This window comes from Vigna angularis, chromosome 4 (assembly GCF_016808095.1).
Source record: "Vigna angularis cultivar LongXiaoDou No.4 chromosome 4, ASM1680809v1, whole genome shotgun sequence".
NCBI lineage: Eukaryota > Viridiplantae > Streptophyta > Magnoliopsida > Fabales > Fabaceae > Vigna > Vigna angularis.
The window spans coordinates 29760979-29782025 of NC_068973.1; the positions used below are offsets into that span (position 1 = coordinate 29760979).

General features: G+C 33.2%; 1 protein-coding gene across 1 annotated transcript; it reads right to left on the reverse strand.

Moving 5' to 3' along the window:
- Positions 1-2954: 2954 nt before the first annotated feature.
- Positions 2955-9965, reverse strand: LOC108332148 (UDP-sugar pyrophosphorylase 1). Its single transcript, XM_017567311.2, has 17 exons — positions 9810-9965; positions 9616-9720; positions 9413-9529; positions 9128-9268; positions 8749-8839; positions 8247-8374; positions 7810-7881; positions 7606-7670; positions 7249-7309; positions 7033-7150; positions 6040-6164; positions 5731-5807; positions 5308-5413; positions 5070-5129; positions 4706-4786; positions 4016-4255; positions 2955-3409 (listed from the first exon to the last, which is right to left on the reverse strand). The coding sequence occupies exons 1-17, from the start codon at positions 9855-9857 to the stop codon at positions 3242-3244; spliced, it is 1803 nt and encodes a 600-aa protein (XP_017422800.1). The 5' UTR covers positions 9858-9965; the 3' UTR covers positions 2955-3241.
- Between the last annotated feature and the right edge of the window lie 11082 nt (positions 9966-21047).

The window sequence follows — 21047 nt, forward strand, 5'->3', positions numbered from 1 at the left end:
TTTTCATAACTTTCACTTAAGCATTACAATGGCTCTTGAGCAATGGGTAACATTGCTTGCATCGAGAACTATTGCTAAGTGTTTGAAGGTCACTCAAGGGATAATGTTCCTCATCCAAACTATGAGACCATCAATCAGGAGTTTGAGTTTAAAGATTATTCTAGAACTCAGTGGCTCGTACAACAAGTAACATTGTTTAAAAAACTGTGTGATGCTTGGTTGATTGAATAGTTAGTGATGGCTTATGCAACGAGTCACGTGGCTTAAGAAATTGTGTGATGCTTAGGTGATGGAATAATTAGTGTTGATTCTCTCTTATTTGGAATCCAATCACTTGATGTCATATTAATTATGCTTTTTATAGATTGTATTGCTTTAGCAATGTGAATTGGGTTAAGTAATGAGTTGTCACTTAATTGATAATGTTAGAATTTGAGAAATTATTATTTTTCTGTTTAGAGAAAACTAGTTGCTTAAGAGAGGTAGTCTCATTCAAACAATATATCTATGGTTATTTTGACATGTATTTTTTATGGTACCTATACAACAGATTGATAAAAACCCATTTTAGAATTAGCAAGATATGATGTTATGATGATTAAAAAGTTTCTAGGAAGATCCAAACTTGACATTAAGATAACAAAGGTTGTCTAAATGTGAAAGTTCACTTCCAAAAGCTTTAAAGAAGGAGCGAAATTCAATTAATTGAAGTTAAAAACAATACATCAAAAGTAGCATAGTATGCGCACAAAACATAGAACATAAGTAACCAAAATGAAGAAAAGATGGAGTAAAAGACGAAATACTTGAAAAGGGATGAAGATGCTAGGGTAGCATGCCACTTAGGGGAGCATTAAGGCTTACCAACCCAATATAAGTGGGAATGCCCCCACTTGAGCTCTAGTCTCAAGATAAGGATAGAAAAAATGACACTTACAAGAAGAGCACTCTCACAAACAATGGTTAAATATATGTGTATAAACTCCAAAGATATTCAATCCTAACAATAGTCTAGAAGAGTCTCATGTATAGTTGATGATGAAAGTTTTCTTAGCAAAAAAACAAAGCCAAATGGGTACACATAAAAAGACAAACTAATGTTCTAGAAACTATGTTAAAAGGAGGTCTTTAAAAGGAGAGAACTCTTGCTTTGTCATCAAGCCTCTCATGTCCACCCTTGACCCTCTAGAAGACAAGGTCAACTCCTTGTGCTCTCCCTTATACATTAGGTGTGGTTGGCTCCAAGGATGATACACTCATCCACTCCATGTAGTGTTATTCTCCTCTAATTTGACACTAGCTTGACCTACAAAACAAATACCAAAGATCAAAGGTCAACAAGGCAAATTAAGTCAAGTCAACTCAACTTACAAGAAAAGTCAACATAATGAAATGAAAAATAAAGACAAAGATGATGGTTTAGAGGTATCCCTCCTAGTCATGCTTCTTGTAACTCTTCTTAGAAGGTCCTTTAAAATTTCACGGTGAGTCATGGACTCATCACAAATACAAACACTTGAGATATATATGTAATGACACAAGATGATATGATATACATGACATTATATATTAATTATACCTAGGATGATATCATGGTTAATTGTGGTCGTAGCAAGAAGAGTAGAGAAACACATTAAGGAAATGTGATATCCACGTTTCACTAATAATCTAAATAAAATAGATTAAGATATTTGGTTATGAGAGACTCAAAGAGATTCTTACATAAGAATTTGTAGAGTAAGTGCAAGAAATCATTCTCATGTAAGATAATTAAGATTAAATTATCAATATTATTTTCGACAGTGAAACATACTTATATGAGTCTTCTAGAAAATATTGAGTATAACAACTTACCTCGATGTCATATAAGATTTAATTAGAGTTTCTCTCAATGTAAAATTATGAATTTTGTCTAATTAGTTTTATCATGTTCTTAATATCAAAAATGTATATTATCGTTCTATATTGAAAATATGTGTGGTGACGATTTAATGATAAGTATGTGTGTTTATAAACTTATATTTAGAATTACAAATATTTGAAAAATTAGTTCAATCTTGTTACATTTGTGAAAATTTTATATAAAAGTATAAGTAGATGATTTTGTATGTAAGAATAACACATGCTATTGAATAATATTCTGATGCAGAAGTTTTATATGTATTTGGGCTTGCAATATTTATTTAAATCATATGAGAAAAAATATGTATTTTTTAAAAAATCTATATGATTTCTATTACATAAATGAATATTTTTAAAGTAAAGTTAACAACAACAAAACATGAAACTGTTCATCATAGCTAATTCTGCCTCTAAATTGATAAGTTGTTGAAATTAAAATAAGAAGATAGAATGACAGGACTAGTTTGTAAATTTTTTAAAAATATAAATTGTGTAGTCATTACTTTCTAGAGATTTTTTTATAAAAAATAGAAGCTATTTTATATTTATTTAAAATATGAAAAAATTAAAAGTAACAGCTCATGTGAAGCTAATCAAAGAGCTTACGATTTTAATTGGATTCCAAATTATTTTTGGCCTTGATTATCTTTAAAAACTGAAACAAAACATTAAAGTAGTTTTTCTAAATGTGTTGTTGAAAAAACCTGTAACAAACCAACCTATAATCTTTAGTTTACTTATTACAAAAGCTATTTCCCTCTTTAAAAATCTAAATTACCAAATACGAATAAATAATAACAAATCCTCTAGAAAAAAAATTATAAATTTAAAAATAATCCATTTTGATCATATTAGGGCTATAGAAAGAAGGAAAAAACACTTGGATAAAATAGCAATATCTCCAATTGTATTAAATTGTGTATTAAATGTCCTTTAAAAAATTTGCTCCTTTGATGAAACAAAATATGAAAAAGGAACCATAGACTGAGATAATTGGATGGCTAAACTTCTTGTTGGCACATTATTAGATTCACATCAACCAGTCTCATATGGACACATAATGAATCTGCATAAATTTCTATCACATCAATAAAAATGGAGTCAGATTCTTTACAATTTGAACCAGGAATGTAAAATAGTTTCTCTTATCTAAGTGGGGACAAAACTTATGAACAAAATAGTGCACCAAAGGCTAGGAGAAGGGAGATAAACTCTGCAAGACTTCCTATGCCACTGATTATGACACAAGAACCAAAGAGTGCAAGCACACGTTACAGTAGAGAAAAATAATAGTGGATGTAGCATGAGAGCTAAAACTTGTTTGCCAGAGCATGTATTTTCAAGCCTTCAAGTGAAATTTTCCTGGCTCAGAGTATTTCGTTTCCAGCTGCTCAGTTTTGTTAAATTTAAAACCCCTGATTCTCAATACCTCAGGCTCCGTCGTATCTTTGTAATCAACAGTTTCAAGGATCCAACCGTTGTTTTGAACTGAACCACTCACGTTTACCTAATTTATTTAAATAAGTTCAAGCATCAGTTTGAAATATTCAACATTCAGTAACATGTGCATCAGTGGTGGAGTATAATAATAAAACTAAGAATAGGAAATACTAGACCGTGTGCAATTTTTGGAGTAGGAAATTTTAAGTTGGGATTTTAGTGTTCAGGAGATTCATTTGTTTTTAAAGTCTTTCATTTAAATACCGATAACAGGACTATTCAGTTGGGTATTAATTAAGAAAAGCTAGATTCACCTAGTCTTATGGATTGCTGTGTAATTTGAGTTCTCAATCTATATTATGCTGTTGAAAATTGAAACTAAATCTCCCTAGTTATCTAGTTAGTACACCCCATTTCTACATCTGTGTTATCAACTATGGCTGAAACTGTTTTTGACTACTCAACAAAAGTTATCCTCCAACCTGGCACGGGCAACCATGAATAAAAGCATATCTGGTTTGGATAATTAGAAGTATAGTACATAATACTGAGGTGGATGAGGAGGTGTACACTCTAGTAATGTCTGTCATATATCAAATGGTAAAACTGGTTCTCTCAAGCTATTAATATGCAATTCGGGAAATAGAAATATTGATAAATTGTCTTGCCATACCTCTGCATCATCCACAGCATCAATGATGAGAGCCCCATCTAACGACAGATTTTCAATAAAAATATTTTGACCCTTGATGGCCAGTGTAGACCTTTGGGAAATGGAGCAATTTCCACTGACTTTGCTCTTAATCCGAGAAAAAGTTAGACCCCATTTGGGTTTCCACGTGACGCGAGGCCAAACTTCAACCTCTTGGCCATTGAACACCTGCACAACTGGCTCTGCTACTTGGACACCGGCCTGGCAAGAGAAAATGCAGTATTAGCTACTCAGTTGTCTGATGCAGGCTGTAGTTCTAACAATTGGCATCTCAGAGTCAGACAAAAGCACAAAATGAGGCAAGACCAGATCTTATAGATATACAGATGTAGGCATTTTACAATCAACCTGGAGATAAGTTAGATCCTTGGAGTTGGAATAAAATTTGAAGAAAAAATAACTGTATATAGCAGGCCCTATTATAGACATGTGAGAGCTTCATTGGCAACTAAATAATCTTATAAAACTCTCCTATAATCCATATAGAGTTCTAAAAAGAATGCAATTCTATCACAAATACCATAAAATTAACTAAAATAAGAAGCCAATATTTTCAAAACTAGTGCCTACCATAATTGTAATAAAATCTTTAAAAAATGAAGACATTACGAATAACAAGATAAACCAACGCGTCATGAAAAACTAGATTACCTTTTTGAGAATAATGCTATTTGCACGATAGATTGCCATTTCTCCAGAGGTTGCACTATGGTATGGATTTCCCTTCGGTACCTTCAGTAAAATTAACAAAATAAATAAGAAATATTCTCTCTTTTAAAACTTTAGTGAATTAAGATAACATTATTCAAATTCTCTACGATTGAGATAGCATTTCAAATCCAAATTTATTAATTGCATACAAACTTATAGTTACACCTTTCCAGTCTAGTTCAATTAAGAATTGCATACACTTCAATAGGGAATCAAGGGCTAAAAACGCATTCTTCCCCTATGTCTCCTTTTATCAACATTGTTTCTCCATGCCTAAATTAGTATATTAGAATTTATGTTGTACCTTAGCAGCATCCTCAGCATTATTCTTCACAGGTGCATAAGCAAGCCATGTTTCCATCACCTACACAATATATAGGACCAGTTAGATAGCACCAAGTATAACAGCCGAACATCCATTAACAAAGTAGCATGACCGGACGGCATCTTTAACCTAACAAGGTTAAGTACAAGGATGACGTCAAGCTCGATAAGCAATGATTTCCTACGATTTATTCACTGTTCTCAAACAGACAATTTACCGTGAACCCAACCCTGGCAGATGGGGACAATGTTTTTGGATAGTCTTGCATCATACATTCAAGTCGAGTTGAGGACTTAAATGAAGTTTTGCTGGCATCTTTATATCTGCAGTAAGAAAATATAGAATGATGACATAAGCATTGATAATATAACCGTAAGAAGACATGTCCCATAAGTTCCTTAAAGTGTAACAGACGTTCAAGAACTACAATATGACTAAAAATTGATATTACTTATTTATAGTCATGTCCACATCAATATCAATATACTAAATGAAATCTAGGAAACTGATGAATTCAGCTTATAATGAACTACCAGTGAGAAGTAATAAAGGTACACCCTGAGCACACTAGTCATCTGAAACAACTTCCTTATTAAAACGTATACATAAAAGTATAGTGAGTATGAGAAAGAAGAATTACTTTGGGTTAACGAACTCCTGTATGGCACCTCCTGTTTTAGAGAGCTCTTCAATGTAAGGACCCAGCCCTAAAATCAACTGTTTGAATAAGATATTGTCACTATGGAATCATGGCGTAGTTCAGCTAAATAAGGACATAATTATAATGATACAGTTATAACCAAACCATGCTATCACAGCCATGTGGTGTTTGAGAGCAATGCGGATAAGAATAATAATCATCCCAACAATAGATAATCAAAAAGGCAAATTCAAAGAGAGTGAGGGGTTGGGGTGCGGGGACAACGTTGAAGTACGAAAAAGAGGTTACTTGGTTAATATTGCCAGGAAATGGGGAGAAGCCAGTCTCACAATTTACATCGCCTTCAGGGTATCCACTTGCTCTGAGAAGAGGATCTAGCTGATTGTACTCCACATTTATCACCATAGACCTTCCTGATAATGCATTCAAATTAATCATCAATAAATGTAAAAATACAAATTCAGGAAAATTCATAAAAGTGGCACTAACATAGTGAAGCCAAGATAGAGAGATACATTACTTACATAATATTAATATATATTTGAATGAAACTGTAAAGCATAAAAAATTATAAGAAATACTACTTTAAAAGTCTCGTTAAATTGTAAAAACATATGGCAAAATATTACTTTAGCTTCAGACAATTGTTCTGGATTTCAAACTTTGAACTCACTTCAAATAATTTTTCTCAGAAAATGATCCATCCCAGTAACCATTGAATAAAATTTGGTAGCATTTTCAATCCTTGTGAGAAAGAAAAATGAGTGGCACAGAGAGATGGAGAGAATAAGAGGGATGAAATAACTGTTCACATTTAGTTTTCACAAATTTACAGTTCGACAATGTGAATTGCATCAGTTCAAATGAACACATGGAAGATCAGCATCAAACGTTTCAGCATTATGAATACCTATGTGTAATCAAAGAAGATACTAATACACATTAAATCATCATTTTTGTATAACAGTCGGTTAAAGACAAGATTGCCTATTAATGCACAGTACTTACAACTTTCTTATCAGTCACAAAAAATTGCAAGCGGTTTACATGACCAACCATACATCAACATTGTCTGCCATAATCCCGACCCCCATTAATTATGATAAATGATAATATGTTCATCAAATTTACAGTTTCAAATTACTTTACAGGTAAGAGAGCATTTACATCCCACTGTGACATGCGCAAAAAGCAATCGTATTATTCTCAGCCACATTAATAACATAAGTCCAGAATCAGCATTGTTTTCTTTGTCTGTGAGGGATGAAATTGTTAGCTTACCATCAGAGTGAGTGAGTCGGGTGATTCCACCAATAGCTTCTTTTGCTTTCCGAGGTACCGCAAGAGAGTTAACATGGTACTGTTTGGAAGCACTGACACCCAGTGCTGCTGGAATTGCCTGTATCCTCAAATTATTAGGCAATGAATATTTAAAATATATTGATAAACAAACCAAGTGTGTCAGAATCTGAACTCAAAAATTCCAAAATAACTCACCTTGAACAGAAGCCCATTTGTATCTTGAAAAAATAGAACCCATTTCAACCCAGCATCATACCTAACAGATGAGAGTCATTATACAAAATTATCAATATATCAGTTAACGTTAGTAATATACCCCACTTTGCGCTTCTAATTTCTTGGATTTCCAGAATACAATCCCATTAATTTGCAGAATTGAAAATCAATATTTATAGTTTTACTTAGTTTCTTGGGTGTGACCAAATATATTCAGAGTATTCTTTAAATTATTTAGAAACATGTATTGAGAAGATTTTCAAATGTACAACATAGAAAATATGAAATTGACACACAAGCTGATCCTAAAAGATAAATGAACTGTTTGAGTCATACCATACTTTGAGAATCCCGCTTGAATAAAGAAGTGAATGCACATCACCATGCCCATGAGGTTTTGTCTACACAAAGAGAAATGGTCATTTGATTGATCTTAGTTTCAAAATATAACTATGACGTTAACAAAATGCCCTTCATTCATTACTTTTTGCTAAATAAACTTCCCAGTCACAATCATACTGGTACCCTGTATATCACTACCTGAATTTTGTACTTGTTTTGTGGTTCCAGTGCAAGCCTGGCATCATTATCTTCTAAGCATGCAACTTTTTCCTGAATTACAAAAGTTAAGAATTAATAAAAAAAAAAATATATCAAAATAAAATTTTGGTCCCCGCATCAAATATTATTTTTTCAATTTAGTTCCTAAATGAAAAAGCTATTTATTTAGTTCCAATATGAAAAAAACCTTTACCAATTGATCCCTGAGTTTCTCAAAGTTACAGTAATATTAGATTTAGGCACTGTACTTGACACCATTTTTTTGTTTTTCATTTTGGTCCCAATAGGAAAAAAATTCTTATACCCCTGTAACTTCGATACATGACAGGGATTAATTGTAAACAATTTTTATGTGAAGAACAAAATGTAGAGTTTATCCACATAGAATTTTTGAAAGAGACATTCAAATAACATACCTGCTTTAAAAGTGTTACTTGTGTGGGTTGCATACCAAAATAAGAATTTGATTCTAATAGCTCTAAAGTGCGTCCATGAGTGTCATCAGATGTCATAATAACAAGAGGAATCTTAGTTTGGGATTCACCTAAAAGTTGAAAAGCACCAAGATTACTCCAAATGATTTTGAAATATGATACTTAACATTAATAGCTAAAATAGAGTGGACTACTATTTCTATGACAGGCGGAAGAAAATAAAGTCTTCGGTAACTTACGACAAATCGGAACAGCAAAATATGTTTTTAAAAAAATTACCAGAAAATGTTTTCTAGAAGGAAGCTATTTTCCAGTTGGAAATTTTCAAAAATCAAGTCATTCTCTACAATTTTACGACCGAAAGTGATAGGGGCATCTGAATTGTGTATAATTTAAATAATTTATCGATTATCTGCATTAAATAGTTAATGCACAAATCCATCAATATTTCTTTTTGCTTTACCACATAAGCAACTGATACTACCTTGTGAGCTGGCTTCTTGAAGAGCCAATATAGATTCAATATAATGCTGAATGAAACATGTTCCAGTAGTGGTTTCTGCAGGAAGAGCAACCTGCATGAGCAACCTACGATTAAGATTTACGAATCAGGAATTAACCTATATATATACAAAAAAGAAAGTTAGTTTCTTTTTTATATAAACTCAGACTTTCTTAAATACATATATACATTTACCACATTACAATACTCCGTTTTGGGAGGAGGGTAAAGAAGATTACTCTATAATCAAAGCAAGATAAAATTCACTAGAATAATCGATCTTCTGACCAGTGTTTACATCCGCATTACACACAATAGCCTAGCAACAAAAACAACGATGACACAAGGCGACAAGACATACCTTAATCCCACTGTATCCTAAACGCTCACCAAGACCACCAGCAACAAGAACAAATGCAGCTTTCCGAGCCTCACGCACACCTGTTTCCTCAAAGTTGATGTAATTCTCATCGCCAAAAGTCAAAGTCTCACCCGTTGGAACCTTCAGAAACACCACCAAACAGTGTCACGCATTTTCCCATGGTTAAACCGAGAATTCGAACGTTATTACGGAAGAAAATAGTACACTTCATAAGCGCAATGCTGAAAACAAAAGCAGATATAAACCGGGTTTGTTGAGACTTACGGAAGGAGTGAAACCATCGTAAGGGTTTTTGCCAGCCTTAGAATCGGCCAAGAGCCGTTTAGCGTTTTTGATGTATGATTCCAAACCGCCAGGGTAACTCGAATCGAGTAGAGTCAACTAATGAAAACGCAGCGTCGTTTAGAAAGAGAATGAACGAAGGAAGCGGCAGATCTATTCAATTGAATTGCAGGAATAAACGAAACCTGATCGAAGAACGCTTTCTTGTGGTCGTCGTCGACGCCGGGAGGAGGCCAATCTCGAAACAGGTGGTCTTGGCCGTTCTCCAACAGCATCTTCACCAACTCTTGCTGGATGATTAACCGAATTAAAATTCAGAAGCATTCGTTCAAAGATGAAAACAAAAAGTAAAAGAGAGAAAAGGAGAGAGGAACTGAACCTGTTGAGTAGAAAGAAGGTTGAGGTTCTCGCCGAGGGAGGTAGCCATGGCTGGAGAAGAAGAAGAGAGTGGCAGGGGAAGGTGGTGGTGCGTGGAGACAGAAGAACACAACAAACATGAAAATAAATGCAAATTCTATTGTTTTATATTCTTAGGATTTTGTTGTGTGACATTTATTTTATTTATTTTATTTTATCATCAATTATATTTTGGGATTAGCTGGTGAACCGGCGGTGCCGGTGTGAGTACGTGGATCTGAGTCTGAGATCCAACATCCTCAACTTCGGTTCGGACCGGAAAGCACGGGTCACGGTCAGTTAGTTAATGAGACCCACACTCTACGTCTCGTTTTTTCTCCTAATGTTGTTAAGATTATCCACTTTTATGAGTAATAGTTCAAAGATACCTTTATTATTCATAAATAACTAAAAATTTATGTAAAACACAAAACGGAAAAATATTTTTACGTTTTCATTTATTTAAATTTCAAAATCTCAAAAGACATTAACAAAGTGGTAAAAATTGTGATAGGATTAGTTCATATCTTACGTATATCTTTTCTTCAACGTGCTGTTATAATTTCATCAATGTTTTACTTTATTAAAAAAAAATTCTTTTAACTTGTAAAAAAAAAAACATTTTCGAATTTTAAGAATTCAAAACATAACGGTCATGCTCACAATTCTCCATTTTTCTGTTGGTTTTCAGTTTTAATTATTCTAAGTAATTTTTTACCCTATATTTTTCTTCCCCACTTTAGACAAAGCATATTTTTTTGGTTTAAGACTTTAGCATAAAGCTATCCTCTCTTTATTTATTTTTTCTTTTAATTTTTTTATATAATCCCTTTCTTTCTTTAACAAAGTAAAAGCTTTTTTTTACACGAGTGTTGTGTACTTGTGCAGCATATCAAAATTCCTGTTAGCGTAAAGCTTTCTTTTTCTATAAAGCGTAGGTGAATTTTTTTTGAAAAAAGTGTGCTATATCAAAATTTCAGTGTAACTTTGACATCGATGATAGCCACTTTGCAGGGTGGTGTAAAAAAAAACAAGATCTTTTTGTTGCAAAAGATAAAATTTCATTTTAGATTTCATTTTTTAATAAAAAATTCTTATTAAGTATCATCATATTTATTTCACATCTCAGAATATACTCACATCCTATATCCATCTTAGATTCATATTAGATTTCAGAAATTGGTTTATTTCAGTTTAAATGAACTTTTAAGTTTATATAATTTACAATATCTATCTTATATATTAGAGAAGTAATTTAAGGAAATACTGAAATTAGTAAATTTGAAAAAAAAAATGTTGTTGAAGTGACTTCTAAGAATAAAATTATTAGATGGATATGTTTATGTAAATATTTTAATTTTATTTTATATAGGTTATAGTTTTAGCTTTTTAAGAAATTTGAAACTTATACCTTTGTTAAAAAATTATTCTTAATTATATTTTTACAGTGTACTTTCTACTATCAATTTTATATCATGCATCTTAAAATGTTTTCAACTAAGTTTAAACGAAATAAAAATAAGATACACTTAAAGAAATATCCTACTTTCTTATATTAGTTAGTATACTTAATTCATACTTTATGTAGAAAGAATCAAAGTAACGTTAATAAATATTCTAATGGTAAAACGGCTTAAAATATATAGAAAAGGTTGAAAACTAGTGTTAAAGACATGCACTTTAATAGCACTTACAATTATTAAGGAAAACAACTACTTAAAACCATATACATATAAAATAAAATATAAATTTAATTGCAGTGTCAGTTATTAATTTTGTAATCAATAATTATTATCATATTTATTTTTTTAATTTAATCTTTCATAGGCTTTCTCGTACTTTAAACAGTAAAATCCTCTTACCATATACGGTGAAAAGAGAAACAAAATGTATGATTTATAATTAAATAATGAAAATATGAATGGTTGCTTATTCTTTTTATGGTTGCATTTAAATATTTTTGTTTTTTTTATTGAAATTAAAAGTTGTTAGCAAATCCACTTATTATAATGTTCCCAGAAATATAAGTACTTGATTATTAATATTTAATTTCAAAATATACTATATAATATATCGAGTAAAAATAAGGTAGTTTTCTAAAAACGAGTAAATTAGAACAACATATTATACACATAAAATCAAATTATATATATATATATATATGTAAAATATAAAAATATAAGATGACATTAGGTTCGGGAAGCATTCTTTCTATATCTTTATAGTTTCACCATATACCTCCAAAATTATATTGTTGTTCTTTATTTAAAAGAAGTTTTCTTCCTTCATCTTTATAGTTTCATCTTACACCTTTAAATTTATATTGTTATTGTTGCTCTTTGATTTAAAAGAATATTACACCGCCGATGTAAATGAGTTATGATTAATGATGGTGTTTACTTTTTACCACCAAATTAAATAAATTTTATATATCTATACTTTGATTTCAAAATTCACTTATTCACTTATGTTTTTCTTACTCCTTTATTTTTTCTACTTCTATTGTGCATTCCAGTAATGGTCCCGACGGTGGTCATAATGGTGATAACTATCGTCGTGGTGGATGTCGTCGTGGTATTGTCATTGTGAATTCCTCGTTAATGTCAACATTCGAGGTTAGGATTTATATTTGGAAGACCCTTAATCGAATTTCGAAACTCGATTAGGGCCTCACCATAATTCACAATATTCTGATATATGGTTAAGACCTTGATTTGAATAAATGCGATCAACGTCAATTTAGTCTTAGTTAATTTTGTCTCATCTTGAACACGACCTTACATTAGTTTACATAGGTTCGACTCAACTCGATTTGTCCTCAATCTAACTTAACTTGACCTAATGTGATCAAGACTTGGTTTAGTTTGATTTAATACAACTAAAGATAAGTTTAACTCAACTAAGTTCAAGGTGGACTAAATTGACTTGGTCTAATATGGACCCAACTAGACTCAATCTCACATTAGTTTAACTCGACTTTGTTTGACATGTTTGACTCTACTCGATTAACAAGAACACAACTCTACTCAATCTAATGAACTTAACTCAATTAGACATAATTTAACTCAATTCAAAATGGATTTGACTTGACTAAGTTTGAAGTGGACTAACTCATTCAATTTGAGATGAATTCAACTTGATTTAATTCAAAGTAGATATGACTTAATTTAGATTGAATCAACATAAATAAAGATGAACATGACGTAAATCAGATAAGATAAATCCAATTTAACTTAACTAGAGATAACCTAACTCTTGTCAACCCAAATGAGTTTGATAGGTAACTATCATTTGAATAAATTATTATAATAGGCTATAAAACAGTTTTCCTTAAAAAATATCAATGCAATTTAAGAAACAATGAAGAAAATTGTGAGATTTGTAGTTAAATTGTTAATTTGAATAGTTTATTTTTATTTTGTTTTAAAATAATGTTTTCGTTTACCATAATAACTAAAGGTCCTAAGGGTTGTAATTAAAAATAGATTTTAATTAGTACTTTAAATTTGTGGTTCTAATTATATTTTTATTTTTGAAAGTGGTTTTACAACTATTTGAAAATTTTCTTTTAAAAAAGAGGTACATTGAATACATGGATTGTAGTAAAAGCAAAACTTGGTTAGGTTAGGATTTTCTTAGGGGCGGTGGGTTCGTGTAGCTTGAATTCAATTTAAGCAATTCAAAGTTGAAAATTTGTAAACCTTCTGTTCAAAGAACACTTAGCATGATTATTAGTATTTTTCTTTTATGCTTAGGAAACAAAGTAATAAAACCGAAAAGAAAAAAAGTAGTATAATCCACCGCTTCATACCAAGAATTCATACAATATCTATGCACGAGAACTATATATAAGTGTGTAATACAATAAATAATATGATGAAAATACATATAAATTCAAATATGTTTTTTATTATTTTCAAGTTTAAGATAAATTCGTTTTTCTAATTTTAAATTGAACATTAATATATTTGTTCCGAGCTCAAATGAACTAAGATTAATAACTCATCTTTCAAGGTATCGTCAATTTTAAAGATTATAATTTTATAACAGTTTTATTTTTAAAAAACATATCAAAACAATGAAAAGAGAAAAAAATGTTTAAATTATTTTTTATTTCAATTTTCAAACAAAATGAAACTATTAAAATAATTCTATAAAATTAATTTATAATCCCTTAGTCTTTAAGTAAATTTTTCTTATAGATTTTTCAAATATGACCAAATATTTTTCAAAATAAAAAAAATCTGTAATAATTAATTTTAGATCTGGAAAAAATAAACCATTAATAAAACATGAAGTAAAGACATGCTTATGGTAAGATGATAACGGAATAAATGTAAGTTTGATTTTAGTCATTCATATTTATACTTATATTTATTTTCATTTTCATTGACTATAAAATATATGTTTTATATGTTTTTGTTTTCACATACATATCCTTTTCAAATATCAATAAATAATTTTTTTCTCGGAAAATAAAATACATTATCATCAAATATTTAAATGATATATTTTTTTTAATGTAAAAATTGAAGGAAAAGATTATAATTGCATAAATTTTAAAATTTTAAAATTTATCAAATAAAAATACTATAAATATCAAATAATTATATAAAAGCCTAAATAATAACACATAATTAAAATTTCATGATAACTATAATATTTGTTATTTTTGTAAATATTGAGAAGTAAAGTACTCCAAAAATTTGAGTGATTTTGATGGATATTAAACCAATTAAACTTATGAAACAAACTATGGTGAAGAAATATTTTTTCAAACAAAGTGAAATGAATAACAAAGAAAAAAAGAGAAAATAAAATGATTCAATAGGATTTATACAATTAAAAGCTTGATATTGATGGTGAGAGATTCTCACTTGACAAAACTTAAACAACAAATAAAAATACTTAAAAATAGAACAAATGATCAAATGTGTAACAATTTAATTGATTTACTTTCATTTAAACAAGTTTTATATAGCTTAAAATGTAACACATGATTTAAATTGTATATAGAAGAAAATATGTGATAAAGGTTGTGATGAGAGAAAAAAAAAACTTTAAAGATGAAATAAGTAGATATTGAATGAATTGAATAATTGAAGGTCCTGGGAAATTGTATAGCATAAAAATGTTAATATAATAAACTGTTTTAATAATTTAAAATAAAGACGAATATAAAATTTAATTATCTATTTCATTGATTAAAATAATATAAAAAAAAATATGAATTTTGTAACATTCCAAAACTACAATATAAAATCATATCATAGAATATTCACAATTAACAATATTACAGTTCAGTTCTGAAAGAGAAGAGGTACGTTTATGATCGAACGACCTTACAACAATACTCCAGAATTTAACTTACATGTTGAGAATCATATAGATTCTCTACTGTAAAATGGACCGAAGTCCATACTGTTTTAGGTCTTATTTTTCATTTGTTATTTTGGCTGGTTTCAGTTTATCAGAGCTCTATAAATAGAGCTCCTTTTTACGTTTTACAGTAGATGGTAACATAATAACAAACAACAGAATACAGTTAATCATAAACAAGAAAGGTTCTGTTTTACTTACTCTTCTCCTTGCCCTCTTCATTTTTCTCTTCTACGCTGCCGTCGTCCAACGCCTCTAAGGCCGTCGGACCACCGCGTCGTTGCCAGCCTTCTCAGCACAGAGGGAAGAAGTCTCTGGATGCTCCGTTCTCTCTCCTCTCTCGCGTAGAAGCCTCTGACACGTTTGCACGAGTCTTTCATTCGGATGGCTTTACCCACATCACGGGCCGTTCGCTATTGGGCCGTCCTCCTGTGCACACCATTTTGGGCCTCAGCTTAATATGGTATCAGAGCAGGTCTAGTACTTGCTCTGCTTCCGCTGCCTCTGCTGATATTCTTGATACCTTCTTGGGCTGGTTCTTACACCTTTGGCCCTCATGGAACAGGCGGGTCAATCATCCAACACTTACTACTTGCAACAGGCTGAGTTCAACAACCCATCCAGCCCTTACTATCTACACCCGGGTGAGAACCCCGGTCTCACTCTCATCACACAAACTTTGAACGAGAAGAACTATTCTTCTTGGAGCAGAAGCATGAGAAGAGCTTTGCTTTCCAAGAACAAAGTAAAATTCATTGATGGGTCCATAAAGAAACCCCAGAAAGATGACACCCTGTATGATGCATGGGAAAGATGCAACATGATGATATTATCTTGGATAACCAAGACCCTTTCCCCACAAATTGCTGAGAGTGTTATATACGTGGAAGAAGCAAAAGAATTATGGGATGAGTTGAAGGAAAGATTTTCCAAGGGTGACCATTTCAAGATTTCGGACCTACTTCAAGATATACACTCCATTAGACAAGGGGAAAGAGGAGTGAGTCAATTCTTCACTGATCTAAAGATTCTGTGGGAGGAATTGGAGTTCTTTGAGACCCATACCCACTTGCACATGCAAGATACCATGCAGTTGTGATCTTTCAAGAGTTTTCTTGAAGTATAGAGAAATGGAGCATGTAATATGTTTTCTAAAGGGATTGAATGAATCTTACAACACTGTTAGAACACAGATTCTTTTAATGGATCCCCTTCCAAACATCAATCGGGTTTTCTCCCTTATCATGCAACAAGAGAGACAAGAGAAGCATGGCTCAGCTGATGCTGAAGTTCTGGCCAATGCTGCTGACAGAAACAATCAGTGGAAAGGCCAAGGACGAGGCTCTGGGTTCCGTGGTCAAGGAAGAGGAAGAGGTAGAAATCCTAACTATGGCAAACAATGTTCTTATTGCAACAAGATGAATCACACAGTTGATGAGTGCTACTCTAAGCATGGGTATCCACCTTGGTACAAGAAAACAGAGGGCAGTCAAGACAGAAAGAATGAATGGAGTTCTGCTAATGCTTGCCAGAATACCATTGAACCAGATGGGAATCAGAGAACACAACCTACTAATAACAACAATATTTTTAACTCTATCACTGCAGAACAGATGCAGAAGCTTCTCCGAATGATAGACAAAGATGATGAGCCAACCCACAAAATTAATCAAGTTCAAAGGACTGACAGTGAAAATAAGCAAGGTAATTCTTCCTGGATAATAGATACTGGTGCCACAGATCATGTGACACATGATAAAATGAATTTTATCACGTTTTACCAAATTAAACCTATCTCTATAAGATTACCCAACAATACTACCCTAACTGCTAAGCATGTTGGTACTGTGCAATTCTCTGAGAACTTTGTCATTTTCAATGTTCTATATATTCCTGAATTTTATTTCAATTTGATCTCAGTTCAAAGTCTTATTAAAGACTTGAATTGTAGTCTGACTTTCTCCTCTAAGACTTGCCAGATAAAGGAGAACCATACATTGAAGATGATTGGATATGCTAGTTGTTGGAGAGGGCTCTACTATCTGCAGGCTTTTCCTAAACCAGACCAAAGATATATTGCCAAGACTGCTTTTTCGTTTAAGAATGTTGATGTAAATCTGTGGCACTATAAATTAGGCCATCTAGGGGATAGAGTTATAAAACAAATATGTGATAATTTTCCCTATGTCAAATTAGGTACTAATACTGTTTGTGATACCTGCCATTATGCTAAACAACGAAAACTATCTTTTCTGAAAAGTACTTCTACTACTGCTGAATGTTTTGATATTGTGCACTGTGATATATGGGGCCCTTTTGGTACTGTCTCTATTCATGGTCATAAATATTTTCTCACTATAGTTGATGACTATAGTAGACAGACGTGGATTTTTTTGATGAATAATAAAGGCCAAACTAGAGATTTACTGCAGAGTTTTGTGGCTAAAATTAAAAATCAGTTCAACAAAGGGATTAAGACTATTAGGTCAGATAATGGTCCTGAATTTAAGTGTGTGGATTTCTATAAATTACATGTCATCAATCATCAAAGGAGCTGTGTTGAAACTCCTGAGCAAAACTCTGTTGTTGAAAGAAAACACCAACACATTCTAAATGTTACTTGTGGCCTCCTTTTTCAAGCCAATGTACCTAGTGCTTACTGGTCCTATGTTGTTAGTCATGCTGTCTACCTCATAAATAGGTTGCCTACTCCCATCCTTAATAACAAAACCCCTCATGATCTGCTTTATAACTTGCCCCCTTCCTATTTAAATCTCAAAATCTTTGGATGTTTGTGTTTTGTCTCTACTCTTGAACATAATAGAAGCAAACTTGACCCAAGAGCTAGAAAAGTTGTTTTTCTAGTCTACAAACCTGGTGTCAAAGGTTATCTTGTACTTGATATAAACACCAAAGAGCTTCTTATAAGCAGAAATGTTGTCTTTCATGAAGAGACTTTCCCTTACAGAAATTTGCAGGACAACAATACAAATTCAGATGGTGGAAGGGACAAAACTGACTCTCTTAGTGATCTTCTAAAAGATCACTGTCACACTGATGATGACATACATGCCGAATTTGATGCTGCTAACCAGGAAGAGGCACAACAACTCATTGCTGATGAAGACAACAGTGACAGTACAGGAGACAGTCAAGATGTACAGTTGCAAAGAAGGTCTAACAGATCCAGAAAAACCCCTGACTACCTAAAAGATTATGTTCATCAGGTCAATCAATCCCTATCATTGAAGAATGGTCTTAAAACTCCTTACCCGATGTCCAATCTGTTGTGTTGTGATAATCTCTCAGAGAAGCATCTAAAATACACCATGGTTGTCACTGTAAACAAGGAGCCTAGTTCCTACAGTGAGGCAAAAGGCATGAATGAATGGGTAGAGGCCATGCAGAGAGAGATCAAAGCCCTGCAAGACAATGACACATGGGTTCTAACTCAGCTACCTCCAGGAAAGGCTGCTATAGGATGCAAGTGGGTGTATAAGACGAAATACAAAGCGGATGGTAGCATTGAGAGGTTCAAGGCTCGCCTAGTGGCAAAAGGTTACACATAACAGAAGGGAATAGACTATCTTGACACTTTTTCCCCTGTTGCTAAACTGACCACAGTCAGGTTACTCATTGCCCTAGCTGCTTCAAATAATTGGTTTCTACATCAACTAGATGTAGACAATGCTTTTGTACATGGGGACCTCAATGAAGAGGTTTACATGGAGCCACCTCCAGGTTTAACTGACCACAATAAAGGGCAGGTTTGCAGGTTGAGAAAATCCTTATATGGCTTAAAGCAAGCCAGTAGGCAGTGGTTTGAGAAATTATCTTCTTTTCTAACATCTGTTAACTATACTCAATCTAAGTCTGACCACTCCCTGTTCATTAGAACAACCCCTACCAGTGTCACTGCTCTACTTGTATATGTGGATGACATTGTTTTGACAGGGAACTTTATGATAGAGATCAACTGTATAAAAGAGCTCCTACACAAGAAGTTCCGAATAAAGAACCTTGGAGAACTCAAGTATTTCCTAGGTTTGGAAGTAGCCAGGTCAAAGAAAGGTATTCATTTATGCCAAAGGAAGTATGCCTTGGACATACTGGAGGAGACATGGATGTTAGGATGCAAACCTTCCTCTACTCCTTTCCTCAGCGATACAACCTCATTATACAAGGAGGACAGCTACCTGGATGATCTAGGTCCATACCGAAGACTTATAGGAAAGTTACTCTATCTTACAAATACTAGACCTGATTTATGTTTCTTAGTTAATTTACTTAGTCAATTCATGCAATCACCCACTGAATATCATTATCGTGCCATTCAGCACATTCTTAGGTACATTAAGTCCAAGCCCTCTGAAGGGCTATTTTTCGCTGCTGACTCTCCTATGCAAAGGCTTTTAGTGACTCTGACTGGGCTACTTGCCCCAATACTAGAAGATCCACAACAGGATTCTGTATCTCCCTCGGATCCTCTCTCATTTCCTGGAAATCTAAAAAGCAGAAGACCGTTTCCCGATCGTCCACAGAAGCTGAGTACAGAGCACTCGCTGCCATTGTATGTGAAATACAGTGGCTCTGCTATCTCCTACAAGACTTCCAAATTGAAGAGTCAGGGATCCCTGCTTTGTACTGCGATAACAAATCTGCGAGACACATAGCTCACAATCAAAGCTTTCACGAACGCACCAAGCATATTGAGCTCGATTGCCATGTTGTTCATGAAAAAATTCAGGAACATCTACTCACCCTTCTTCCCGTGCGATCCGACGAGCAGCTTGTCGACATCTTCACCAAGTTCCCTCATCGCGTCAAATTCAAGTCTATTGTTCCCAAACTTGGACTGGTGACCATACACCGTCCAGTTTGAGGGAAGGCTGTTGAGAATCATATAGATTCTCTACTGTAAAATGGACCAAAGTCCATACTGTTTTAGGTCTTATTTTTCATTTGTTATTTTGGCTGATTTCAGTTTATCAGAGCTCTATAAATAGAGCTCCTTTTTACGTTTTACAGTAGATGGTAACATAATAACAAACAACAGAATACAATTAATCATAAACAAGAAAGGTTCCGTTTTACTTACTCTTCTCCTTGCCCTCTTCATTTTTCTCTTCTGCGCCACCGCCGTTCAACGCCTCTAAGGCCGCCGGACCACCGCGTCGTTGCCAGCCTTCTCAGCATAGAGGGAAGAAGTCTCTGGATGCTCCCTTCTCTCTCCTCTCTCGCGTAGAAGCCTCTGAAACGTTTGCACGAGTCTTTCATTCGGATGGCTTTACCCACATCACGGGCCGTTCGCTATTGGTCCGTCCTCCTGTGCACACCATTTTGGGCCTCAGCTTAATATTACAAAACAAAAGTCTAGACCGAACGGTTCCAAGACTAACTTACACCGATCGGTTATACAAAATAGAACCAAATTCTAATGACCGAACGGTCCTATGGTTCAAATTTCACTTCCACTTCTTCCAAAGCTTCTTCCAGCAAACACTCGCCCCTGCTCACATCCACAGGATGATCATTGCGACAGAAAGAAGAACCGGACGGACAACAAGACAAGACAGAAAAATAGGGTAAGCTTATGTAATTTAATTAATTCAGTAAAACATATATCTCACATAATTCTAATATAATTCAATAGTCAAGCATGCAACAACCAATCATGCATTTCCGACCATAACCATACATCAATTCATGCAATGACTGACCACTTTACTCTGACTGTCCGGACTGTATGAATTATGTGTAGCTACGACGTTTTTGCACCCGGGTGTAGTAGCTGGGATGCCCTCAACAGCTGCCATCCGATGTTAGTTCGTTCCACCCATTT